We start from the raw sequence: 27,875 nt of genomic DNA, 5'->3' as shown, positions 1-27,875 counted from the left end.
ACCCACGTGCGTAAGCATCGGAAACGGAGGGGGGGTAAAGCCTCGATAATAACATTGTGTGACAAAAAACATTTTCCCGGGTAGTAAGTATTATTTCCTAATTGCTTATGCCTCAAAAGTACAGAAAATGGTTATACTAGTAGGAACCACCTGGTTCCACCAGCCCACAGGGGATTATTGTGTCCGTTCGTCGTGCAGGGAGGGGCTGGGTGGGGAGGGGAGGGTGGGGAGGGGCTGGGTGGGGAGGGACTGGGTGGGGAGGGGCTGGGTGGAGAGGGGAGGGTGGGGAGGGGATGGGCTGGGTGGGGAGGGTGGGAGGGATGGGGCTGGGTGGGGAGGGTGGGGCTGGGTGGGGGGTGGGGAGGGGCTGGTCACCCCGTGGTGCCCTTATAAAACTCAACGTTTAACCTACTCACGCCGGCTTGTGCCCGCCCTCACAGTCGGGCATTGACCGAGCAACCCAACGTTCCTACCAGCTCCCTCCGCAGGAGTGTATTTAACAATGTGCTTTTGTGACCAGGACTGATATTTTGAAATGTACCCATTTTCAATGAGAACGTGTGCATTTGTGTCTTTCGTTCACATCAAGTCCCGGTCACAAAAGCAAAATTTGTGGGGAATAATAGCCATTTCCTCTACTTTTTACACGCTTTTATTTATCTCACACCGTATGGGTTGACAGCTATGCTATGTTTTTTCCCCTTTTAAGGCAGCGTTATTGACGAACGTGTTGAGTTAATGTATTTGTGATTTTAGCATCCAAAGTCTCACATTCAGAATTATAGGGTTTCAAGATTGGCATTGTGGGTTGTAAAACTCAAGACTGCCTCCGGGAGACGAGTCTCAAGACGACAACCCTAAAATCCGGTCTCTTGCGGTAGTTGAAATAAATGAAAACAGCTAAATTCAATCACTGATTTAATTTAGTTTTCATTTATTTTATTTTATTGTTTTTGAAAAATCCTAATAACTCCTGTCTTAATTATATCCATGCACAATTGTTTCAAATATCCAAATGTAAGTTCCACATTATTTTTCTGCGTTATATCCAACAAGTTACACAGCTTCATTTGATTTGATATACAACACTTTTTTTTTCAAGGCACAGAAAGGGTGTCCCTAGTGTAATGAAAGAGGGCTTATAGTAACTTCTGCAACTCCCGTTTTCCGGGGTCGGTCTTGTTCAGGGTAATGCACTGCTCACTGTGAGAGTTCTCAATAGGAATTTCCTCATCTCGTAACATGACACCAGTGGCACGAAATGTGGGGGGGGAGAACTCAATAAGTATATTAAAACAATGCCTATATCCTTAATATACATACATACAATCGTACACATATGTACCCTCACGCAATCAACCAAAAATAATAATGAAAAGAAAGTGAAACACATTGTTTTAGCACTCGTAATAATTTCTCCATTTGTATAAAAATACTTTATTTAGTTTTCTTAAGTACAGTATGCTTTTAATGTTAAAAATTGCTACAAGCGGCTACAAAAGGTTACAATAGGGGGTGCTGCACGCACGTGGGCCCAGATAACGTGGGCGTCTCCCTCTGGGTTCACACTGGGATTTTGTAAAGGCAGGACAGGCACCAATCGCCTTACTTCTATCAGCTTATTGACAGAGGCAGCATTGTGAGACCACTTTCCCAGTACTGAACCTAAATAGGCTGTCCTGGGAAATTAGTTTCAATGCCTCGAGAATCACCTCCAGGGACCGGATTTTGAGTTCGGCGTTTCAACACTTGTTTCTAATCTACTTGTTTGAAAATTGTGACGAGTTCAGTGTATTTAGCATCCAAAGTCTCACATTGAGAATGCTAGGGTTTCAAGATCGGCATTGTGGGTTATAAAACTCAAGACGATGACCCTAAAATCCGGTTTCCTGCGGTAGTGTTGAGAAAATGATTACGACTGTCAATGCCGCATCAGGCAAAAACGTGAAGCTTATAGATAAAATGAAGTGGAGAGCCACGATTAATTTTTATCACTTAATTTCCATGACCTCAATTTAAGTTTAAATCCAATGTAATTTTGAAACCAGGTGATTCGCTCTTTCGCAAAACCTTGGTAACTAGTTTTGTAGTTTAAATTTAAACCTTTTTTTCTATCTTGATACTTAATTGCACCCGACATCTCAAACGAAATGTCAATGTGCTTCTCAAGTCTCACGGCATCACCACCACCCAGTCCATATCAACACTCACAAAATGCTTGTATTTCAATACAGTATATATAAAAGCAACCCTATGTAGCCTCACAGACTACTAGGGTAAGTGCTGTTAGCGAGCACATATTAAGGCCGGCATGGCACACATGAGTGTGTCGGAGCCAGCGACATGCAAACCCGGCATCCTTTGTCTTGATGTTGACTGCACGATCAGGTACTCGTATTAGGCCGATTTGACCTAACGGAGGCCGAGGCTGGATTCCATTATCAATATTCCATGCAACTTGTGCATAATGGCCAGGAATCAAACTTAAGGTAGCTAGAATATTAGTACCACATCACTGCGCTCAACAATGTCGATACATGCATGCATATATTTTTTGTTTCAAAATCCAAACATTTTTTTGCCATCTATTTGTTAAAAAAAGTTACATAAGCATTTATATTTTTAACGACTGAATGCAAAAAAAATCATGAATATAGTGCAATGTACTTCATGCCAACAGGTACAACAGCGGCTGTCCCCCACCTCAACGAGAAGGAACGATCTTCAAAATGTGCTTTTTTTCACCGTGGACTTATAAAACAATTTACACAGATTTGCACAGGGATGTTACAAAACACGCTGCATCTGTTTTTCCCATAACGGTGACTACTTTCAAAAGCAATCGCTGTCTGATATGAATTCACAGTGAAACCTCTGTGAGTGTGGAGGAGACAAGATTAAGTCATATTAATGGGATATTTTTTTTTATCCAATTGACTGCTGGAATCAATGCAGATTGTACAAAAATAATGGGCAGCATTAAATATCATACCAATGGTGTATATACGTCAAACCACATTGATTCCAGGCTTAGGAACGTGTCCCAGTTGTAAACTATCAGAAATAAAACTATAGATGCTTAAGAAGCCCAAAAAAGTTTGATTGCAGTGGGTTTTCATCTTATCAAAATCACCTCCATTCTATTTTCAACTTTGTTGGAGTTTTGTCTCAAATATATTCCTGAATAATTTAAATTAAATTTTAGCATTACTTTTCTTTAATGATTTCCCTTCTTTGCTCTTTCAAGTTGTGTTTAAACCCATATTCTGTAAAAAGGGTGTTAATCATATCAATGTTTTATACATGTTCTGTGATTTTTGAGGTCGCTAGAAGTGTGGGGCTACATGATAGTCAGCAAAGGGCAGTGTAGGAAAATCGATTATTGTACTGTACTTTACATGCTCCCCAGCTTCATCGTGCACTGACCAGCATGGTGAAGTATGACCAAATAACAACCACGACCCATGAAGGGGTCCTCATCCAGCAATGGATTGACAAAAGGGCTGTACACGTACAAAGGAGATTATTGTGCTGGTGAGAGCGCTGGTTTTATATCACAAAGCAATGTTTTATATCACAAACCCTACAAAAGGCCAACCAGGATAAATTTGAGTGGCCAATCTCTTTGGGGATTTCACTACATATTCTGTATAAACGAGTCAATTCTTGCCTTCAATTTAATTATTTCTAGTGCGAGTAAACTAACACATTAAGTTACACTACTATATATACCGATGTTGCATTTTTTATGTTTACTCCACGGTGCATGCACTGGCTCTTTCCTCTCATCCAGACCTCGTCACACACTTTGTACAATATGTACCTAGCTGTAGCTCACTGATGGGTGCCACCATCACGAACCAAGTCTCATGTGCCATATAACTGCCAATGGAAGATGTTTGCCTTGTAGGCCTATAAGCTGCAATGTTATCATCGCTTTCAACTGGGTGATTTTATTCATACACACATAAAAAAAAAGTCCATTGGCGATACACCAAATACTATCTTGTGGTAGTTTTGCCAGGAGTCTCTTGTTTGATATCAACAACATGTATCTAGCCGTTTGTGTATCAGTATATACACACACACATTAGTGTGCTATACAATGTACGTGTGTGTGTACACTATACATTATATTTAGTGTTGAATGTTACAAATGTAATAGGAATATTACAGTGAGAGCGAAAGTATCGGCACAATCACATTAAAGCAATAACATAATATTAATAACACTAACAATAATAATAAACTTGCATTATGATAATATTAAAACGATTGATAAAATAAAGCTAATGGTCAAATGAGCATCAGAAACACCTTTTCAGTCGAAATTGTCTGGATGGCTCAGGTTTGTCATTATGGCCATGTAACAACGCTGGGGGGGTTACACTAAGGTCCCATTCTTCTATCCAAAGCAGGTGCATAAAGTTGGCTGCAAAATAAACAATGTTTGCTGCTGCTGCTGCACCTAATTCAGTGAAGGACAGCTATTGGGGATTAATGTTGCGTCGTAGAGATGAGTTTTGGATTTTCCAATTTCCGATTTGGGATATTTAGGACAATTTAGGGTATTCTTTTATGATTTTCGGATCATTTATATTTTGATACCACATAACAACACTTTTTTTGTGGAGAAAGCAAGGAAGTGATGTAATATAAGCTACGTTGCTTCCTGATTTTTTTGATTAATAAGATTAAAATCATCCCCGTTGCATTGCATCTTTAGGGAAGATTTTAAACGTTTTGAAAGTTTGTAAATAGTTTTCAGCCTCAGTGTAGTTTCATATTTACTTTTTAACATTCAATTTGTGACATCCACAGTGAGGACTGCAGTTTCTCACTTGAGATGTTTGTGGTCTTCAGCAAAGCACTTTTGACTTTGCCAAAACAACTTACAAATCCTTCATGGGAGCAGTACAATTAACAGGGGATTGAAGATATTGCAAATTGCAATACCAAAAGTTAAAATTTCAATCACGTTCAACTCTTCAATATTCAACGACTGATAAAAGTACCATCCGCACCATATGATGGCAAGTGATCGTTGCTTGTTGTGTTTTAAGATACACTACAATTCACCGTAACAATGTTGAATCTCCACTCCCCCCCCCCCCCCCCGTTAAAGAAAAACAATGGGGGAAAGCATTGCTCGATACCTGAGAGAGCAAGGGGGGATCATTTTGACTCTCTTTAAACATTCTAAGATGAGAAGGAGCTGGGTAGAGCTGGCTCCACCGAGACCCCTCGGTTCGAATCCAGGCAGCCACTTGTGATTAAACCAGTTTGTAGCAAGTTGATGGTCTCAGTCCGGTCACCAGACTGCACACAACAAAAGAATCAAATGAAAAAATCAATTCAGCTAAATTTCAGCTGTTAAAAATATAGGTTTCACTGTCATGTATGGGAAGTGAGCTCCCGAGTGTGTAAAGGATAAAAGGCCACTTCAAATATTTTTTCTTGAGCAGTCCTGAGGGAATTTTCTTTCGCAGATCACTAAGACGTGGGGTGCACTGCTCCATCAGATTTTCAAATGGATTCTCAACTTCAGTTGGTTAATTTGAGATGCGGTCTTAAATCCAATTGTAAAAAACGAGTGGCACATCCATAATTTACCAAGTTGTCGCGCAAGTTGGGCAGGGCTTTTCCAGAAATAGATTTTTCTACTTAGACCATATTTCGACGTAGAATTCAAGCAAGCCCGAGAAGCGAAATTGTGTTAGAAGAATTTTGAGTTGTCTAAAAACAAGGAAACGGGGTGGTGGGGGGGAAATTCGAGTGTGTACTACAATTCCGAAGTTCATACAAACGTGGTGTAAGGCTTCCATGTTGGCCACGCTAAAGCAGTCTTCACTTGCACTCGTTCACAAAGGAAGAAGAGAGAATGGTACAAATTCATCTCGCTCCTTTTCGTTTTAAAATGATGCCTTAAGAATTTTATCACCATGTGTATGATGCAGGTTTTTAGAATTACATGAATGCATTCACTCCGTCCTGTCTGTAAAGGGGGGTCCACAATAATTTGTAAAGATGATATTGTGCAAATAAGGGATTGTTATAAAGTTGTGTCGCTATTAAAGACTATATAGACTGGGCAAATGTATCAAATGATTGGCCAAAGTTGTTCATTCAATTTCTCATAGTTAATTACACAGTCCTCTAACCGATGCATAACGTCATACGCCACGGCTGATGAAGTTACTCACTAATCATGGCCCCGGGTGCACGAGGCCTCAATTGACCTCAATTGACCTCAATGTTGGAAAGCATTAGAGTCCACTATGCATATGTATGATTTTTCAAAAAATTGTGTGCAGTCTGCAGTGATCAGGCAGACACCATTAAAGAGAACATGACTTAGTCTTGGGTGTGCACCTGGGAGTCCAATGGAGAATATCAGCAGTGTAGCCTCAACGTTCTTGCATGACCATTAGTGAGTTCCGTGAGCCACTCAAACCTCGCATCTCTCAGTTTTGGCTCGAGCTGTCTGTTGGCTTTGCTTGTGGATGTTTCATAGAAGTATTCATTTCACATTGTCTATTTCCTGCTCTTGGTGTCTAAGGAAACGTTCGCTCTCGGACCGTTTCTTGTGAAAGTGGTAGTCGCGTCCGATGGACAAGCCTCTCTTGCAAGTCACCAGCTCTTTGATGCTGTAGGAACAACTTTGCCTGTGTTCCCTCTTTCATAAGACATCCTTCTATTCCCTCTCTCTCTCCACAGTATCCTACTTTTCAATTGTTTCTCCTCCCTCACCACTCTTACTTTTCTCCCTTTCTCCCTCATTAAATTGCCATCCACTCTCCGCTCTCTGACACTCCGTCTCTTAAATTCTCTCCACTCACAAATTCAAATTCGCCAGAATTCATCCTCTCTTTCTGCACAAATGTGTAGAGATCGTGGATGCCACTATACCCCGGGATTTAGAATCCCCGTGGCTCCAGCTTGCATTTTCTATGAAAATGTAAAATATGTCAAATCCACACACATTTCAATTGATTAAAAAAAACACTTAGACTTCTGCCCTGGCTTTCTGTCCAAACCTTAACGCCGAAAAGTATATGAAAATCAACATTATTTGTCCAAACAGACAAGAGCCCACTGAGATTATCTCTTGCAAATGAGACATTAATAACTGTAGTTACACAGGTATACAAATCATTTTCAGGTAATTTTCAAACTTGCAACTCAGGCTATTCTGACACACAATGTCCTAATTGTGTGAACAAAGTCACACTGTCTTTAACGTCCACTTTACGGCAAACGGCGCACTTTGGTTGACGATTGTAATTCCCTGTGGAAATTACTGGGCCGGCAGCAGGAATTACACTCCTGACTCCACGCAGAGCGGCCCAGCGGCCGGCGCGCAAAACCGCACAGCAAACTCAGCCATCCGTCTAAAGTCAGTTGCGGTGCAAATTGAAGCCCGCAGAAAACTGCTTTGTTTTATAGACAGATGTCCTGAGAATCAAGTCTGTGTAGTTTTTAATGAACCCCGGGGATGGCCGATGGAGGAGGGGGAGGGACGGTGAGGAGGTGACACATGGTGAAGTCAGTCTCCGGGATTCAGGGCCAGGCCAGACTCACTCCGCTGGGACATCCCATTCTCCTCCTCGTCCTCTTCCTCCTCCTCGTCTTCGATGTTTTCTTCGTCTCCGTCTTCTTCCTCTTCATCCTCATCCTCCTCCTGGTCGTCTTCCGCGTGGCCGTGGTCGTTGGAGGCGCCAGGTTTGCCGTCGTCCGATAAATGCCCCACAATAACGCGGCGCACGGCGAGGGTTGCACTGTCCGAGCTCAGAGTGTTGAGCGGGTCTGAGAGGCAGCCGTCTTGAGCGCAAAGGGCACAGGGTGGGGTCACGGGGCAAAGAAGTGGGGGAGTCACAGGGTCAGGGATTAGAAATTACACAGCATTACGAGTGAAATGGTCACAAAACTCACAGGCTAAAATTCAGAGGGCATGGCAGTTGGGTGCCTGGGGGAGGGCATTGAAAGGTCAGAGGGATTAAAGTTTAACTAAGGTCATGGGGTAATGGGGGTAGGAAGCAAGTATTTAGTTAACTATTTATTTAAACAACTATCATATCACTTTGCATCATCACCATTACAAATATTGACAACATCACCTGCAACCAAAAACATTTCACGAATAAAAAATTTCCCTCCTTTTCATGTATTGCTCTTTAATACACCTCTCTCCTCCTGTGTCTGTCTCTTACCTCTTCTTGCGTCTCCAAGATACAGACTGACACATACAACATCTCCCTTGCCCCAATCCACTATGCTTGGAGAATATTATCCTGCAACGGCTAAAGTTTACTTCTCGCAGACAAACATGACTTCATCGAAGTTACACCATATTGGTAATATGAAAGTGGGGTGCAGCTAAAACTGCTCATTAAGCCACACTTATACATATCTTACAAACACCAAAAAGCAGTGCCTCCACAAATGGCGATTGAACATTACTCATCTCCATTCACAGCCCTGAGCCACAAGTTAAAATCCCACATTCCTCTAGCTGTAATCTGTGAATCCACAGGGCAACCGCTGTTGACATCTCACAAAGTAGTACTAATTTTACCTACCCCAGAACAATATTGGGTTAAGCTGAACCCTGACTGGGATTCAAACTCACAATCTTCCGATCCCAAGCTGTGGCCCACAGAGTAGGAATTACACACGTTTAAACACAGACACGTACAAATATATTGACAAAGATAATTATCTATGTTTAGCCTTGTAAACCCTTGGGACGAGTGGTGTAATCAATCCTAGTAAGGACAAGATGGCACATCAGCGGTAGAGGCCAGCATGTGCCCATCCACCCTCATACACACATATCCTCATGATGAATACATCCGCCCTTCTCCATCCTTCATCAATTCACTCTCTTCTCTCCTACTCTGACTGTCCTCGATTCTACTTCTCGTCCTCTACAGCTCCCTTTCTCCTTCCATCCCTCCGTACATTCTCCCGTTCCTCTCCTGCTCCCACCTGCCCAAGCCTCACCGTCCTCATGCTCCGTGCCGTCCCCGTGTGTCCGTGCATCCCCGTCCCCACCCATGTCCCCGTGTCCGTCACCCGTGTCCCCATGTTCCCCCGTGTCCCCGGGCGGTGCTCGGGCACCCAGGGAATCCGGCCAGAAGCGCTGGGAGCTGGGTCGGGGTGCAGCCTTGAGTTTGCGGGCGGCGCGGGGGGAAGGGTCAGGGTTGCTCGCGTCGAGCATTGGCTGCAGGATGCGGCGCCGCGCGTTTATGAACCTGCGGCATAGATGGCCCCATGCATTCACATTAAAGACATACCCACATTAAAGGGATACCCTCATTAAAGGGATACCCTCATTAAAGACATACCCACATTAAAGGCATACCTACATTAAAGACATACCCACATTAAAGTGATAACCATATTAAAGGCATACCCACATTAAAGACATACCTACATTAAAGACATACCCTCATTAAAGACATACCTACATTAAAGACATACCCACATTAAAGGGATACCCACATTAAAGGGATAGCCACATTAAAGTGGGTGTGATGACTGTAATAAAGCCAAAAATGTTTGATCTGAAACACCCTCACACAGATTGCATTTCCATTACCCCAGTACTCTAAAGAGTGCTGAACAACACTTGTTCCTGTTGTTGGTCCTGAGCCAGTGATGGAATTCCACAATACTAATGCAGTTTTCTCTCAGGGATTATAAACAGTGCTAGGTTTAGGGCTGTGGCTATGTTAAGTGACTTGAAGTGGCATGTTCATAGAAAGCATTTTTCGAATTTATCTCACCAGTTATTGACCTGCAGCAGGGTTAGGTTGGTCTGGTTGGCGATTTGTCTCTTCTCATCTTCTGTTGGATACGGGTGCTGCATGCATACACGGTACACACAAATATGTATGGTAAATACAAAGATCCCCCAATAAGCCGTACAGATGGCAGGGGAAAGTTTTGTTGACGAAAACCTTCTCAGACCAGCACAGCAAATAACAGAGGGTGTGGTGAACATCATTTCCCAAGCTGCCCCTGTTCCCCCAGCACTGACATTCAAAACCATACCAGCTAATATGTATCGACCTAGGGGAAGCCACTTGTGTTCAGATACAAATTTCCACTGTTGTTGTGTATGGCCAGCAATCTCCTGGATTATTGTGTGGTGTGCTAACCATGACACCAATGGCAAAAACTGCTGTAAACCTGAATCTGGAAGAAAGCCATAGGACAATGGATTGATTGTGCTTTTATTATTTCCCTATTTTTAATTGCTACCATACTTTTCCAGGGGAGCACAGGGATGTTTTATCATACACGTGTCAAACATACCATTTACATTTCCTTTTGTTAATTAAATTAACTGATACGACATTAACCTAATGTAATATCATTCTGCACACTGCTGCGACTCTCAAGGGCCCCATAACTAAGCTGTGGTGTCATCGCCCTTCAACATGATGGGTGTTCTTAGCAGTCTGTAGCTGGGCATAGCTCACTGAAGAATATCGATGTTTTCCATACTCTTAACTGCCTATAATGAATTTCGTCATGGCTTGATCCACCAAAATTTTGCAGAATTGATTTATTCTTTAGTTTATGAACCTCACTGAAGCAGCACTAATATAACCAACATACACATATGCAAACCATATCTGGTTGAGTGGCACATTCTACACCCAAGTCTCCACTATATAGATCAATCAACTAATCTTTTGGGTGTACTTTGATGCCAGCTGATCAACCAATCTCTGCAGCTGCACGGGGACTGTAGCTGATAAATCCTGACTGCAGGCGAATGGGGTGGTGCAAGTGTAAATTTGAGATTGCAAAAGTCATGCGACTCCATCTCCAATTGGGTGGTCCCATGGCTGTACACACCACAATGTGCTGGAAGAGCCAGGAGCGCATGACGGTGGTCGCGTGTTTGGGCAGCACGCCACGTTTGAGACGAGCACGCTTGTCATCCGGGTCACACGACGAGATGTCCTAACATACACACACAGAGTTATCAGTACGGTAACGTGCGCGTGCATACATACAAAGACAAAGATTCTCCGTATGGCCTCTAACAGGCTGTTGGAACAAGTGCTGTTACCAAGCGATGAGTAAGGCCGACATGGTGACCAAAACGGGTGGTGTATCTAGCACAGGTCTGTACACCTTTGTCTCCCCAGTTCTGATGTTTGTAGTGCAGTGTGCTCATCACTGCGCCATCAATCCCCATACATATACCCACATGTGCAAGGACAAAAAATACAAAGATCCCCTGTATAGCATTCATGGACTGTTGGGGTAAGTACAGTTAGCAAGCACTTATTAAAGTTTGGCAAGGCACACAAGGGGATGGTGTGGTCAGAACCACTCCCTTTTGCAATCTGTCCCCAGTGCTGATGTTTACATACCACACCAGACCAATTCACCTGGAATGATGCCTGATCTTGTCAAATACCGCAAGCCAAGCTGGTATGAGTCGGCATGATGCTTGGATGGGTGACCATTATGCGTATAAGCCAGGTGTAATAGACATTGTGGTCAGTGCAGAGGAGTCCGTTGATGTTCCACACTCCTCCCACCATCACTCACTCACACTGACTAGCACGGTGAAATATGGTCAAATATCTCGCACAGCTGGCAGGGCGTGGGAAGACCCTTATCCAGCAGTGATTTTACAAAAAACTGGCTGTACATGTGCATACTGAGGGAAGCCGACGACATATTCTGATTCCCATTGCTAGCGGTGTTGTGCGTCACAATCCATATCATTGCACGTATAATCACACACTTATATAACAGGGACATGCGTAAATGAACACCGTATAGACCAAGACCCCATATCCTCACATATCTTCATTGATCTGCATGTCGTTGCATCACCATGACCTAGGTCTCTAAATGCACCACCCTATCTCTCATCTGCACAGCTCTGCATCATTATGTCCACGTGCTTATGTCCCCATGTCTCCATCATCCTGTGTTCCTGTTTCCGATGTCTTCCTTGTCCCATGTAAACTCATGTGTCTCTTATGTCCATCCGATGTGCCCTCCTCTCCCCGTGTCTTTACATGTCTCTCAAAGGCATTGTGTGTGCCCGTCCCCCTGCCCATGTGTCTGTGTCTCCACAAGTGTCCCGGCGTGTCCCCGAGTTACCTGTCCCAGGTGTGTGCCCCCCATGTTGTCAGCCTGCAGGTGAGATGTGGTGCAGATCCCACTGATGACACAGGGAGACGATACGACGGACTGGAGACACAACACACACCATACACACATCATTCATGGAAACATTACCAGTGTAGTTACACATACTTTATACAGGATAAACTGGATAGTTTACATGATGACATGACATGGTTGGACATTACACACCACGGGAGGGGAACATTTTTTGTCATTTTGGTGGCCTAGGTAAATCTTGCAAATGAAACTATGTTGATCCCTTAAGTTCTTCACTTGGTTACAAACTAAACTTGACTTTTCCGTACTGAGGGCCAAATGATATTGTCAAATAACTTTGGGTAAAACACACCTTCGCATCATCCAAAATAACACAAAAATAACGTACGGGTCCATCGGGTACAAAGAGACCCTTTTAGTGACATGAGTGAGTGAGCCCACTAAAATTATAAAGCAGTATTACCAGGTGAAAAACGTGTCCCTCTTGTACCCAATTAGTGCTGCTAAAATGCTTGGATTGACGAATAAAAGTGGGTGTAATGTGGCTGCAGGAGGCTGCGTTCAGGAAGTTGTGAGATTTATGCTACCCGTGGGCCGTTATACACAATAGTGCCGATGTTACTTTATTATTATTTTACCAGGTAAGGCCCACTGACCTATATAGCTCTTTTCCAGAAGCGACTTGGCCACAAATTATAGCTCAATGAAGTTTTTTTTTTATCATATGGACATTTATAGCAGCCAAATACACGAAACGCATGTTGATTTTAAATACGGAGGGAGAGGACCCGGAGAAAATCCACACGGCCACAGGGAGAACGTGGAAGCTCCAAATATACAGCAGACGTCAGGGTTGGGATTGAATCCATGACCTCCTGTATACCAGGCAAGGTAGTTCACATCTCGCCACCATGATGCACAAAGCAGCATAGCCGGGAAATCCGGTGACGTTGCCACTGCACACCGCAGCATGGGCTTCTAACGCGAGTCTCACCTGTGCCCCATGGATCTGCAGGGCGGTCGCGGTGGTTGCTTGTGTCATTGCCTGGGCAACCACCTGACCGTGTGGGGTCACCATGGTAACTGGCTGATAGATGGTGCCTCCTGGCAATGGTCAACAACACGGTCATTATGACGACACAACAAACAAAAACAATAACCACGACAATAACACAACACCAGTCATTATAAGGGCAAAATAAAAGAAATAACCAAAACAATATCAACCATGATCATTACAATTTGTTTTTTATCAAGTCTTTTACGTAAATCGTTCTAAATCGAGTATACATTCATACGAAGGTGTTTCAATAGAGATTTCTAACACGGTAACCTATGTCAGTGTGATTGTGGTAAATATTGTGTCGCGAATGGGGCACAACCCTGGTACTGATACGCAATAAAGTTTTTCCTTCCAGAATGTCCGCAAGAAGACCGATATGTCACATGATGCAAGATGGGTGTGCCCTTGCACACCCGTGCAATATGAGAGCAGCAAGCTGTTATTCACTGTTAAAAACAATAGAAATGTATCGAAGAATAATGCGCAGCATGGTGACAACTGCATGACTCATGGCAACATTTAAAAATGGGTGGAATGACTGCAATAATGACGTGAACACATCTGTGACGATGACAGAAGTCGTAGGACAATTGATGCTTCAAGTCCGCCGAATGACGCTCGTATTGAGAGACTGATTTGGGATGGCAGGTGAGTCGAGATTAAGTACATATTCATGAACTCGCACTGACATAGGTTACAGCATTATTACTTGTTTAAAACATGCCTCTTATCTTTGCGTAACGATACATCATGTGTGAAATATGAATGTGTCGTGAGATCAGGCTAGCGTCTTTGTGTTCTCTCGGCTTGTTATAATGAGGTGTTCCGTCATAGCGTGTTATTAAATTATGTCATTACATTGCACATCATTCCTGTATTCAAGTTTAATTGGCCGTGCTGCTAAAGCGGAATGTCCTGTTCTTATAATGGGGTGTGTTATTATTACGGCAGACTATGGATGTGATTCACAAGGTAGTGGAAGGCCTTTGAAGCCTGGTGGAGTGCTCTGTCCTCCGTTTCAATCAACTTCTCCTTGACAGAACAATCCGCTAGGCTTGAACAGCTCCCCGCAAAACCCGTGAATCATACCTGACGTCATCATGACCGGGCGTTACCTGTTAGCACCTGTGCTGACTGTAGTGTTGCCACAGCAACCGAAGGGGCAGGAACGCTCACTACAGCAACTGCGTCACCCGATGTCAGGCCCAGCGCCTGCTTGGTCAATTCACAGAGGAGCGTGGGGGATCATAGGTGCAAAATAATTCATATTCATGACGGATCACATCTGTGAGAGGTGATGTCTATGTGTCTGTTGTGACGGGAACGTCATAATGATGTGATGGTGATATGATTGTGCTGTTAATATTGTGATGCCGATGCAGTTATATATTCACATGATTTTCATATGGTGATGTTGTTGTGAATTTTATGCTGGTACTACAATGTTGAAGGTAACGTTGTGATGATTTTATCACAATGCTAATTTAATGATGGTGAGGTAGTAGTGACACTGATCTTCTGAGGCTATCGTGTTGGAGTTATAATTTTTAGATTCGTGTTGTGCTAATATTATCTTTACATCAATATTAATCATTATTATATTGTAATGCTGATGTTACAATGTTGACATGCTGGTGACGTTATGGATATGAAGGTGATGTTTGAATTGTGATACAGATTGTTTTACCAATGTCATTTGCAGAAAACCACAAATTATATAGATAATTTTTCAGGAGGAACTTGGTTTGGGGATGTTTAGCCTACTCCATATTTAAGGTGCAAGAAATTTTAAATACAATTCTAGGGTGTGTCTTGTAATTCGGTAGGTGTGTATGGCCAAATTAGCAAAACTTAATTAACACCGGGCACAAGTTTGGGGTGCGTTTAACTTTCAGGAGCACCCTACAATATGGCATTAGTATGGTGATGTTTTTGATAAAAACGATGCCGAAGCTATGATGCAGCTGCGTTGGTGTTGTATTGTTTGAAGTTGTGGCTTGAGGGTTGTCGTACGGGCTCCCCCAGGTAGGAGTTGCTGGGCCCCACGTCCGAGCGAAGGAGGTTGTCCGAATGCATCTTGCTCTTGAGGCAGGTGATGTAGCGGCTGCAGAAATCCTTGCACAGATCGCTCACCTTCTCCAACTCCAGCAGGTGAATACGCAGCACTTGGATCGCTTTCACCATCTGGCACATGCAGGGTTGTTATCGTAATTATATTGTTTGTTTTCACCAGATACATTCCGATTGTGCTCTCGTCATCGTGTCACAAGATAAAGAAGTTTACATTTAAAACTCTGCAGCTGGCGGGGCACCACCCTATGTCAGAGATTAACTTCAAGAAGATGGTATCAAAAAAACTACTTGTGCAGTCACTGAAATGGGCTTATCGACACTAGGGGCACACCTTGTATATGTCCTCTAAAGACTGTTCGTTGCATATCAATCATTCTGAATGTTTCATTCTCAGTGCTGTAAAAACCCCAATAAAGTGAAAATGTTTTTGTTTTTGTACAGTCATTGATAACTGGGCTGATACTTAAAAAGTTCAACATACGTCTATTGAGAACACAGTTTAATCCCGGCCTTGTGTGTGTGTGCATAGACTTGCCAGGTTGTCTATCTCTGGCTCGTCGCTGAAGAATGGCTTGCGCTCGCTCTCCTGCCGCTGCACGAAACCCTCAATGTCGAGATCGAATCCAGCGGAGCTCACGGAGTCGGAGCCCAGCGTGGCCTCTTCACAGCGCTCAAAGAGGAGAGCCAGCAATGGGAACAAGGGATGCCTGCGCAACATCAACACCATCACCACCGCCATCAAAAACTGACATCGGCCACATCACCACTGACACGGTCACCATCATCAATACAAACATCAGCAACCACTGTTGGTGCAGTGCCGTTAGACAGCATCGATAAAGGCTTGCAAAGTGTGTGGATGTGATCACCAGAACTACACCACAGGCACCTGTGTCTTCCCAGGGTTATAGAGCACATAGGGGAGACCCAGGCCCGAACCAGTTCCTTATGTAAACCGATTTAATCCATGGCTCGGAATCTAACCCGATGAGGTGGTTTTATTTCAAAGTATGTTAATCACTTCCCAACCACTCCCCATATTAACACCAACGACACCAGAAATATCAATAATGTCAACATCGACATTACCAACATCACAAAAAGGAACCATCAATCCATTAACTACCAACACCACGACCATCAACACCACCATTACGAGTGCTTAGCACAATTGCAATCAACACCATCACTATTTCTATGCATATTTAAAAGTTGGTCATTAGAAAAACAATCTCATCAAACCCTTTTATCTATCTGGCCTATCTGTGTATGTGCTATGAAGAAGGGCCACTGGCCCAAACATCACCCATTAATTTTTTTTTCAAGTAGTGTTGTTGATGAGTAGTATTACTGATTTTTCACTACCATAAACATCTATTACACCACCATAAACACCAACACAATTATCTCATTCATATAAACTCAATCATCCTCACAATAAAAACCTGCAATATCTACACGATCATCAAGATCACTCCTATTCAGTGAGGAGAATAACAGGTTATATAATTTCGATTTGAAGCTTTCGTGACTGCAGGGATTCATCTTCTTGGTTCTTTCGGTAAAGTCACGTAGAAGGAAAATAATAAAATAATAAAAAAGAATAAATAATTCACACGACGTTTCGGCCACAACGCAAGCAGTCGTCTTCAGGTGGAGAACAGGTCTGTCGAGAAGGTAGAGTCTGACAGACCTGTTCTCCACCTGAAGACAGCTGCTTGTGTTGTGGCCGCAATTATTTTCCTTCTACGTGACTTTACCGAAAGAACCAAGAAGAGGTTATATAATTCCAACAGAAATCCAGATTAGTACGGGGTGTGCCAGTACCTGTAGACCGCGCGCTTATCGGCCTCGAGCTGGGCCTGGGTGTCTCCACCAGCCCCGCCGCCCCCTCCGGGCCCCGCGGAGGGCGTCAGGGCATCGCCAACCGCTCCCCCCTGCGGCCCCGGTCCCTCCGACGACAACTGCAGCCCCCACAGCACACGGAACCGCAGCTCTTAGCAGTGACAGCCCGGAATGTAGCACGTGCACGGCCTCGTGGGTAAACCCACAATGCATTGCAAACACCAACAGAGGGCATGTGCATCACAACAGCCTGATTCAGTCACAATCCATCGTCCGGTACTAATTCGGGTATGGCAACACACGTTGGTTGGTTTTCTTGACTTGAGTGAAGTATAGATAAATCTGCTGCCCTGATCTATATGATCCATATTTGTTTGTGGGTAAGGCCATTTTGTGAATTTTCTCATTGTTCAAAATGTCCTGCCAAATGTTTCACTCTTGTGAAAGGTTAACAAGAAACTAATTGCTGCTATGCTATTGTAGATAAGCACCTTCTGTTAACCGGAGACCAGAGGTTTCTAGCATTTTTCATGTCGTGTCCCACCTACCAGACCAATAGACTATCCGTGTTCCCCTACCAGCAGAAAGTTTTATGTTTAATCAAATACCAGACGGTACATTTTTTTTTATTTAAGAAAAAAAAATTATAGACCACGTGGATGAATTAGGTGCCCAAACGCACAATTCACTAAATGTCACACAACAGATAAGTATATATATGTATAATTACTAGTGCACACATGCAAAACAGGCCTGCTTGCTAATCCCACAAGAGACATTACGTGTACCCCTGAGGAACGTGTAACACAGGTGGGAACCGTTGAGCGACGTGGTGTCCTAGGCTGTCGGACACGAGTTTAAAGCTTCATCTTCATGAACAGCAATCATGATCTATCCACTGTTGCAAGAAGGCCTCCCCAAGCACCAGCCGTCTCTCACGGTATCGTATTGGAACAGTTCTATAGACGACCTAAATTCATCACTCCATCTCCATGTTAGAATTCTGCTCTGGCGTATTCCCCTCATTTGGCTGCTACTCCATCATTAAACCTCAGCAATTGGCTGTCATCCCTTCCAGCGATGTTTCCTGCCCAAGATAACTTACTTTTCTTAAGTGTTGGCCAAGTCAGTGATGGTCATAATGATGGTGCTGATTATGATATTTAAAGTGTTTTTGATGATAATTTGGATTGTTGGCTTTGGTGGCATTGGTTGCAAGTAGTGGTGAAGATGATGATGGCTGCGGTGCATTTTCACAATTATTTGTGTGAATGGTTTTGATGTTAAACATTGTTGGTAACGTGCAATGATGTGGTAAGTGGTGATGGGTGAAGAGAAATACGCACCTGTGTGGAGTCGGGGTATGATGGTGAGGAGAGTCCCTGTGGTGCCACCACATGGTGCATTATGGGATGTCCACTCCCCCACTCCTACACGCAATAATAGATTTTCAAACAAGTGTTAGCAATAATATAACTATATTCTTGGTTCTTTCGGTAAAGTCACGTAGAAGGGAAATAATACAATAATAAAAATATAAAACAATAAAATTCTCACGACGTTTCGACTGCAACACAAGCAATCATCATCAGGTGTGAAATCCACAGCAAGAAAAATTTAAGAAAGTGCCAGTCACGAAAGCTGAGTCGACTCAGCCACTGTTGGGAACCAACAATCTTTGTCTTGTATAGAATTTGGCCCCTGCCAAAAGGGTATAGAATTTAAACAATTGGCTCATTTATGTGTAAACGTGAAGTGAAATAGGTCCCCTAATTCACACGATTGGTACCTCATTTGCCAGTAAAAAATATGATAATTCTTTTTTTTACCCTTTTATCTGGCAACAAAACTGACACCTTTCTTACGAGGAGTCATGTTTGCATAGACCACAATACATGCAGTCATAATGCAAACAAAACTGTCAAGGACAGTGCATACATTATCAGAGTTGTGTTTTTTGTTTGCATTATGACTGCAGGTATTGTGGTCTATGCAAACATGACTCCTCGTAAAAAAGGTGTCAGTTTTGTTGTCAGATAAAAGGGTAAAAAACCAATTATCAGGTCCCCTAATTGTTTCAATGGTCCCAACTTCTTTGATGATGTCCATAGCCTTTCAATCTGGTTAAAAAAACTTTCCCTTTTTCATTTGTTTTTAAACAAGATGACGTTATCGCATGTTAACGACCACCTCATTACGTGTGACGTAAAAGCTAGTTTATAATTAACCAATTCGTTTAAAAATAAAGTTGATGTCTCGTGCCCCCTAGAGATGGGCCTGCCTCGCCTGATTCCCCTACCCAGGTCTTCACAACTCCAAAGGCAAGACCGGGTTATGCCCAAGTCATCCATCATGATCTATCTATTGCTTTATGAAGACCAATAAAATGCTTATGAATTGAGTTGCCGAGTCCAGGTGTACCTATTTATGTCTCTAAAATCCCAATAATGCACTGGAACCTTTTTTTGTTATCATCTTTGTCATGCTCTATCCACTGTTTGAGGCTTCCAATGGTGCAAATTAACTTGCAGTTGTTCTCTGTGCTTATATAGTGTCGGTGTGAACTTCCCCATGCCTTTTAGCACTTTAAATTTGTTTGTGAATGTCCATGTCCCTCCCTAATCCATGTCAAAAGCGCCCAGTGTTATGCATTAATGACATGAAACACATTATTTTAAGCACAAACGCGTGTTTGAACGTGTTACTGAATCCATGCATGATTTTTTCTTGCTATCCTAATCGTGAATAGGACGGGCTTGTTGAAAGGTCATATTTTTTTACATTTATACATTGATGATGCTCATTGGAACGATGGTTTAAACGCTTTTCGACGAAAAAAAGTGTATTTCTCTGGGCATGCAGCAGAGGGCAGTGCAGCCATATCCCATTGTTGTACGGTACTGAACTATGCGCCTGTAAATTATTCCCTCCACCAACCAAATAACTCCCACGACATGTGGGGAGGCCATTCAGCAGTTAATTGATTTCAGTGAACCCACTCATAACACCGTGGCGGATTTGGTTTGCCGTTATTTTCGCACCCAGAAACGTCCACTGCAATGGATTTCCACGCACGTACCCACCACGGATGGGGGTTGGCATGTATTTATATCAATATAATCCGCGCGTAGTTTGCAAGCAAGCTAAATAAAGCTTAGGACTGTTAAACTCGATCCTTGCAACACCCGGGAGGGCCCTCCATACATGGCCGTGGGTGGCGTTTTTTGGGGGGCCTCGTCTCCCCCATCGAAGTGGTTCCTCTCGCTGCTCGACATCTCCTCGGTGGCTTCCTCTGCCGTGTCTCTCTCAATGACCCCCACTGCTTTATATCAATGACCCCCACTGCTTTATATCAATGACCCCCACTGCTTTATATCAATGACCCCCACTGCTTTATATCAATGACCCCCACTGCTTTATATCAATGACCCCCACTGCTTTATATCAATGACCCCCACTGCTTTATATCAATGACCCCCACTGCTTTATATCAATGACCCCCACTGCTTTATATCAATGACCCCCACTGCTTTATATCAATGACCACCGCTGTTTTATATCAATGACCCCCACTGCTTCATATCAATGACCCCAACTGATTTATATCAATGACTCCCACTGCTTTATATCAATGACCCCCACTGATTTATATCAATGACCCCCACTGCTTTATATCAATGACCCCCACTGATTTATATCAATGACCCCCACTGATTTATATCAATGACCCCCACTGCTTTATATCAATGACTCCCACTGCTTCATATCAATGACCCCCACTGCTTTATATCAATGACCCCCACTGCTTTATATCAATGACCCCCACTGCTTTATATCAATGACCCCCACTGCTTTATATCAATGACCCCCACTGCTTTATATCAATGACCCCCACTGCTTTATATCAATGACCACCGCTGTTTTATATCAATGACCCCCACTGCTTCATATCAATGACCCCCACTGCTTTATATCAATGACCCCCACTGCTTTATATCAATGACCCCCACTGCTTTATATAAATGACCCCCACTGCTTTATATCAATGACCCCCACTGCTTTATATCAATGACCCCTTCCTGCCCACTATCCACACGCTCTCCTCTACTGCTGGCCTTGTGATGCAAAGACCCCCCCCCCCACCGTATATATTGTAACTTGCTGGGTAAAGTGCTATTAGCAAATGCCGATGAAGGCCGGGAACTGTGGCACACGAGGGGGGCTGGGTGGCCAACACCACGCCCGGCCGCCTTTGTCTCCCCCCCCCCACGGCGATGTTTTTTTTACACCAGGTACTCATTTGAGGCCGAGTCTACCTAGGGGGGGATGTGCCATGCCCGGTTCAGGATAATATTCACTGGGATGTTGGTGGCCGTGATCATGAATAGAATCTGGCTCGACAGCATCGCACACGGGGCCGCATTTGACGCCGCCACGAGTTAATTTCACGCGGTGCCACTAAATTGTTTTTTTTCTTAATGAGTTCACGTATTTTCCAGCGTTAATTGTTTCGCAGGGGAGGGCGTACACACGTGCGTGTTATTTATTAAACGCGTGGTTATTTCTCGTGGGTTTTATCGGCGTCATTAAAGACATTAAACATCGCGAAATGGCGGCAAAGAGCCGGCCGCTCGCGTTAAAAAACGTTTAAAATTAATTTTTTTAAACCCGGCGTGTTTGACCGTGATTACTCGTTTTTATTTTTAAATCTACGCGCGTGTGTGTGTGTTAAAGTGTGATTTTTTTCCGCGACTAATTCGTGTCGTGGAGACGCTTCGCGGAGTTTTATTTGTCGAGCGAGACCCTTTAAAGATGGCGGCCGTCGTCGTTTTCCCGCTAAAAAAAATGTGCGGCGCGCAGTGCGGAATCGTTTATTTTGTTTTTTTAATTCTTCCTCCTCCTCGCTTTTTAACCGCAAACGAAACACAACGCGACGGAATACTTCGTACTTTTACAAGTCGCGGCTAGGGCGGACTTTGCATTGCGCGAATAAACGTTTAAATCAACATGCGCGTGTGTGTGTGGGGAGCGGTGGTGTAGTGGTTAGCGCTGCGAACCCCGGCTACCTTCGCCACCAGCGGCGATTATCTGAATCGCTCACGGCTCTCCCCCTCCTCCCCTAGGTCGACTCAGCCTCCCCCTCCTCCCCTAGGTCGACTCAAGCTCACGGCTCTCCCCCTCCTCCCCTAGGTCGACTCAGCCTCAACAGAGTACCTGGTGCGGCGGTGGTGTGTAGTAATAAACATCGCCACTGGGAGAGACAAAGGCGGCCGTGCGTGGTGTCTGGTAACCCACCCCCCCCCTTAGGTGCCACTCGCTAACAGCACTTGCCCCAAGTCTGTTACAGGCTACACGGGGGGTCTTTGTCTTTGTATGCGGGGAGCGGTGGTGCAGCGGTTAGCGCTGCACTGACCCGAGTTCGATTTCCGCTCACGACCACCGGGTGATGATTATCTGAACCGATCCTAGGCTTCCCCTAGGTCGACTCGGCCTCAATTGAGTACCTGCTGCGGTGGTGGTGTGTCGTAGTAAACATCGCCACTGGGGGAGACAAAGACGGCCGTGCGTGGTGACTGACCACCCACCCCCCTCGTGCCTACAGTCTGTGACAGGCTACACGTGGGGTCTTTGTGTTATGGGGTGTGTACTATTATATGTTCATACAGTGTGTAGTTATTTGTGGTGGGGGGGGGGTGAGAGGTAATGCTGCTAAGTGCAACTACAGGGCCATCCGTTTAGTGTGTACACATATAGGGGGGCTTAACACAAATACTATGCTTGTGTATGGGGGGGGGGTCCACTGACAATGTACGCATAGGAAACGTGAGGGGAGGTGAAGCCACGATAATAATGCAGCCGGCGGTGGACTATCTGTTTGCTTAAACACGTTAATAGTATTAATTCTTCATCGTTTCTGCGTGGATTAAATATCTATAGGATTGGGGGGGTTAACTTTTGACGGATTTATGCGAACCTACTAAATGGATGGCCCCTACAGCTGCATGTTTCATCACACAACGTAAACCACTGCTGTGGTGCAGTACAAGGGAACACTGAGACATGTGAAAAGGATTACGAGTTTATAAAAACATATATAGTACTGGGATGAGGGGGGGGGTAAACTACAACAGATCGATAAACATTTCGTGTGATTACACAGACCGTGTTAATATTAACGTTGCTGCAGCTGCAGAGGTGAGATACATTGGGATATGGTACATAAAGCATGTGATTGTGTTAAAGAGACTGATGCAGAGTCCTACAATAGACTGCAATATTAATACTCAACAACAACAACTGTGTAACAATGGTGACAAGATTGACCATTTAAGAATAAAGGATCATGACGACACCGAATCTCGCAGCAGAACAATTACATCTAAAAGACGTCGTGTTAAGAAGGTTTCAATGTGATGATGATGAGGCATTTGCAGATAGGGTCACTTGGGCAAGTGGCTATTAGCACCACCTATGAAGACCGGCACGACCACACGGGTAGCTGGCCAGCACCACGCCCGACCGCCTTTGTCTCACCCGGTGTCGATATTTACTCCACACACACCGGGTACTCATTTGAGGCCGGGTCGACCTAGAGGAGAGGCCCAGGAACCGGTTCAGATCATCGTCACCGGCGTCTGTGGCCGTGAACGGGAATCGAACTTGGGGTCATTGCCGGGGTTAGTGGCGCAGCGTAGCGCTAACCGCAGCGCCACCGCTCCCCGCTTGAGACCACACTCAGGGTGGGTGATTGACGGATCGATACTCGAGACAATGGGGGTGGTGGGTGTGGGTGGTCGTGTGACGGACAGGTCGTACAACGCAGATGTGTCCGACTTACACAGACGCACATTTAAAGATGCCTTCCGTTTCATTGCGTGGGGGTGATGGGTTCGAATCGATGGGTGCGTTGCTGATCAGAAAGATCGGGAAACCAGATCGCAGATCACGACAGACGTGTGGAGCTATTAAGAGACCGATACGATAACACGTGTCGGTAGTGATCACGACAGACAATGGTGAGCTGCAATAGCGGTGCAAGGTGTCTCCTATAGTTGCAGTAATAACTCTCCAAGACTACAATAGTGACCACTTAGAGGCGTGCTAGACTACAAATAGCGGCATTATAATCACTGCGCTAGACTTCAACAATGGCATTGTATTACTTCAGCAATGGCATTGTATTAACTGCGAGATTACGATATTGACACTGATAACCGCTATACAAAGCGACCCTAATAACTGTGCTCGACTACTATAGCGGCACTAATAACTGCCAGACTACAATAGTGACATTGTAATACTTGTGCTAGATTACAAGTCCTAAGAATAACTGAGCTAGAGACTACACTATTAACACATAACGGTGAGACGACACATGACATTTAATAACTATTATATACTACAATAGGCCCTGTAATAACTGTTCTAGACTACAATAGTAACACTGTAACTGTACTAGACTACAATAGTGACACTGTACTAGACTACAGTAGTGACACTGTACTAGACTACAGTAGTGACACTGTACTACAGTAGTGACACTGTACTACAGTAGTGACACTGTACTACAGTAGTGACACTGTACTAGACTGCAATAGTGACACTGTACTAGACTACAGTAGTGACACTATTAGACTACAGTAGTTAAACTGTACTAGACTACAGTAGTGACACTACTACAGTAGTGACACTGTACTAGACTACAGTAGTGACACTGTACTACAGTAGTGACACTGTACTAGACTACAGTAGTGACACTACTACAGTAGTGACACTGTACTAGACTACAGTAGTGGGATTGTACTATACTACAGTAGAGACACTGTACTAGACTACAGTAGTGACACTGTACTACAGTAGAGACACTGTACTAGACTACAGTAGTGACACTGTACTAGACCACAGTAGTGACACTGTACTATACTACAGTAGTGACACTGTACTAGGCTACAGTAGAGACACTGTACTAGACTACAGTAGTGAGACTGTACTAGACTACAGTAGTGAGACTGTACTAGACTACAGTAGTGACAATGTACTAGACTACAGTAGTGACACTACTAGACTACAGTAGTGACACTGTACTAGACTACAGTAGTGACACTGTACTAGGCTACAGTATATACACTGTACTAGGCTACAGTAATGACACTGTACTAGACTACAGTAGAGACACTGTACTAGATTACAGTAGAGACACTACTAGACTACAGTAGTGACACTGTACTAGAATACAGTAGTGACACTATTAGACTACAGTAGTGGCACTGTACTAGACTACAGTAGTGACACTGTACTAGACTACAGTAGTGGCACTGTACTACAGTAGAGACACTGTACTAGACTACAATAGTAACACTGTAACTGTACTAGACTACAGTAGTGGCATTATTGTAACAGCTGCGCTGGATTAAAGCAGTCTCAGTGACGAATCACTGACTAATCGGGGTGAAAGTGACGCCGGTAAAATGATGATGACCATACGATATGTTCGTCTGGGTCTGTAAAGGGCAAGACTAACATTACTCTAACAGTGGTGTGTGTTGGAGTCAAAGAATGTTGGCTCCGTACGGTGCGAAAGATGTTCAACATGATGCAGTAACGTATTTGACACTGAGCATGGCTGCAAATCAGGGTGAGCAAACTAAATTGGCACTGCACTAAAGACCGTGGCCGCAAAGCTTAAAGGTGGTGGGGGTCTAGAGATCGATTGACGTGGGAAAGAGTTGTCCGTCGACTCGCAAAGCTTTTGACAGTGAGATTCTCCCAAGAACGCAACGAATACGTCTGGAACTACAATGCCTGCATGTGATGATTCAAGTATCAGTGACTTGACTCTCATCATGAACGTGACAATGTAGCAGCGACGGAGGGATATTAATAATAGCGAGGCCAGGCGGGGTGTTAGTGAAGTCGAGTTGGCAATGATGTGGGCTGGAGAGCAAAGCAGAATGAGTTAATGAGAAGGGGGGGCGAACGACGAAGCAAGGAAGATGATCCTTGAATGAGAGCGAGAGATGGACGTTAAGACAGTGCAGGATGGATGGAAGGGAAGGCGAGAGAGGGAAGAGAGGGGCAGTGAATGAATGTACGTGTCTGGCAGAGGGAGGTAAGGAGCTGTGGAGTGAGCTAATGGTGAGAAACGTGGGATAGAGTTTGTGTGAGAGGTTACATAGCAAGACAACGTGTGTGTGTGGGGGGGGGGTGTGAGAGGCAGAAGGCATGTGGAGAAGATGGTGTGAGTGTGTTTATGAGGGAGAAGCTCTGGCAGAAGAGTGTGTGTGAGACAGCATGAGTGTGTGTGTGTGAGACAGCATGAGTGTGTGTGTGTGAGACAGCATGTGTGTGTGTGAGAGACAGCATGTGTGTGTGTGAGACAGCATGAGTGTGTGTGTGAGACAGCATGTGTGTGTGTAAGAGACAGCATGAGTGTGTGTGTAAAAAGGGATTAGGAGTTTTTGAGAGGAGGAAAAGCAAGGGAGTTTATGTATACTGTATATTTATGGGATGAGAGGGGGGGGGTGTGTGAGAGGGAGGAGGGAGACTACCACAGGGAGCAGACGTGCATGTGTGTGTGCATGCGTGTGTGGGAGGAGGGGGAGGTATGAGAGAGAGCTGTAGAACGGCAGGAGCGTGCACTGCATTTGTGGAGGGCGACAGAGCAGGGGCTTGTGTACATGGAAACAGCAACAAAGAACAAAAGAGAGAGTGTGTGTGTATATAGAGAAGTGAGCAAGGGATAGTGTGTGTACTATGTGATCAAGGGAGTGGGTGAGAAGATGGAGTGCAGGAGAGTGTTTGGAGAGGGGAGTGTTAGAGGGGAGTGTTAGAGGGGAGTGTGAGAGGGGAGTGTGAGAGGGAGTGTGAGGGGAGTGTGAGAGGGAGTGTGAGAGGGGAGTGTGAGGGGGGAGTGTGAGGGGGGAGTGTGAGAGGGAGTGTGAGAGGGAGTGTGAGGGGGGAGTGTGAGGGGAGTGTGAGGGGGGAGTGTGAGGGGGGAGTGTGAGGGGGGAGTGTGAGGGGAGTGTGAGAGGGGAGTGAGAGGGGAGTGTGAGAGGGGAGTGAGAGGGGGAGTGTGAGGGGGAGTGTGAGGGGGAGTGTGAGGGGGGAGAGTGAGGGGGGGAGAGTGAGGGGGGGAGTGTGAGGGGGAGTGTGAGAGGGGAGTGAGGGAGTGTGAGGGGGGAGTGTGAGGGGGGAGAGTGAGGGGGGAGAGTGAGGGGGGAGTGTGAGGGGGAGTGTGAGAGGGGAGTGAGGGAGTGTAAGGGGGAGTGTGAGAGGGAGTGTGTGAGGGGAGTGAGTGAAAGGGGAGTGTGAGGGGAGTGTGAGAGGGAGTGAGGAGAAATGGGAGTGTGTATGAGATGGGAGTGAGTGCGGGATTGTGTGTTCGAGGGAGGAGGGACACATAAACGCAGAGAGCACGACCACACATAAAGGAAGGGAGAGAGAGTGGTGGTGGCGGGCGTACGTGCGTGCATGTGCCATGTATATGTGAGGGGAGGAGGAGGGAGAGCGCGCAACAAAGAGCAGGAGTGTGTGTGAGTGAGAGGGAGGGGGAGGGGGGGAGGGAGGCGAGGGGGTTGGGTGGTGGTGGGGAGGAGGAGGAGGGGGGGATGGCGCTGGCTGGCGGGCGGGCGGGCGGGCGTGCGGGCGGGAGCGAGAGGGAGAGCCTTGAGTGGCAGCTTACCTCCGTGCCAATCTTCATCAGTCTGACAGCCCAAGCGGCGCTCGCCCGCAC

General features: G+C 44.9%; 1 protein-coding gene and 1 long non-coding RNA gene across 6 annotated transcripts; one reads left to right on the top strand and one right to left on the bottom strand.

The window, feature by feature from the left end:
• Window positions 1-1,410: 1,410 nt before the first annotated feature.
• Window positions 1,411-27,875, bottom strand: LOC144718680 (homeobox protein PKNOX2-like). Of its 5 annotated transcripts, none has more exons than XM_078594119.1 (13): window positions 27,825-27,872; window positions 18,490-18,573; window positions 17,126-17,262; window positions 15,834-16,005; window positions 15,239-15,409; window positions 14,341-14,440; window positions 13,157-13,266; window positions 12,139-12,228; window positions 10,870-10,977; window positions 9,789-9,865; window positions 8,989-9,254; window positions 7,582-7,821; window positions 1,411-5,319 (listed from the first exon to the last, which is right to left on the bottom strand). In XM_078594119.1, exons 1-13 carry the CDS (start codon window positions 27,840-27,842, stop codon window positions 5,312-5,314), a joined length of 1,581 nt encoding a protein of 526 aa, XP_078450245.1. In that variant the 5' UTR covers window positions 27,843-27,872; the 3' UTR covers window positions 1,411-5,311. The 5 variants fall into 5 exon arrangements, with proteins under 5 accessions (XP_078450245.1, XP_078450246.1, XP_078450247.1 ...); XM_078594120.1 differs by having other exon boundaries at window positions 14,341-14,437; window positions 27,825-27,870; XM_078594121.1 differs by having other exon boundaries at window positions 9,004-9,254; window positions 27,825-27,869.
• On the top strand, window positions 14,380-16,755 carry LOC144718681 (uncharacterized). Its single transcript, XR_013585469.1, has 3 exons — window positions 14,380-14,519; window positions 15,251-15,376; window positions 15,828-16,755. It is a non-coding gene; the product is annotated as an uncharacterized LOC144718681 (long non-coding RNA).

Source organism: Lampetra planeri, chromosome 5, assembly GCF_965212315.1.
Source record: "Lampetra planeri chromosome 5, kcLamPlan1.2.h2, whole genome shotgun sequence".
Classification (NCBI taxonomy): domain Eukaryota; kingdom Metazoa; phylum Chordata; class Hyperoartia; order Petromyzontiformes; family Petromyzontidae; genus Lampetra; species Lampetra planeri.
The sequence above is the reverse complement of the archived record's forward strand: the minus strand, read 5'-3'. Positions and strand labels throughout refer to the sequence as shown.

What these genes read in the sequence shown, in the direction of transcription:
- LOC144718680 (XM_078594118.1), bottom strand. An exon ending in GATAAGCGCGCGGTCTACAG is followed by an intron (nt 16,006 to 17,125) that starts GTACTGGCACAC and finishes GATGTTGCGCAG; the next exon opens with GCATCCCTTGTTCCCATTGC. An exon ending in CTGCTGCAGGTCAATAACTG is followed by an intron (nt 9,255 to 9,788) that starts GTGAGATAAATT and finishes TCTATGCCGCAG; the next exon opens with GTTCATAAACGCGCGGCGCC.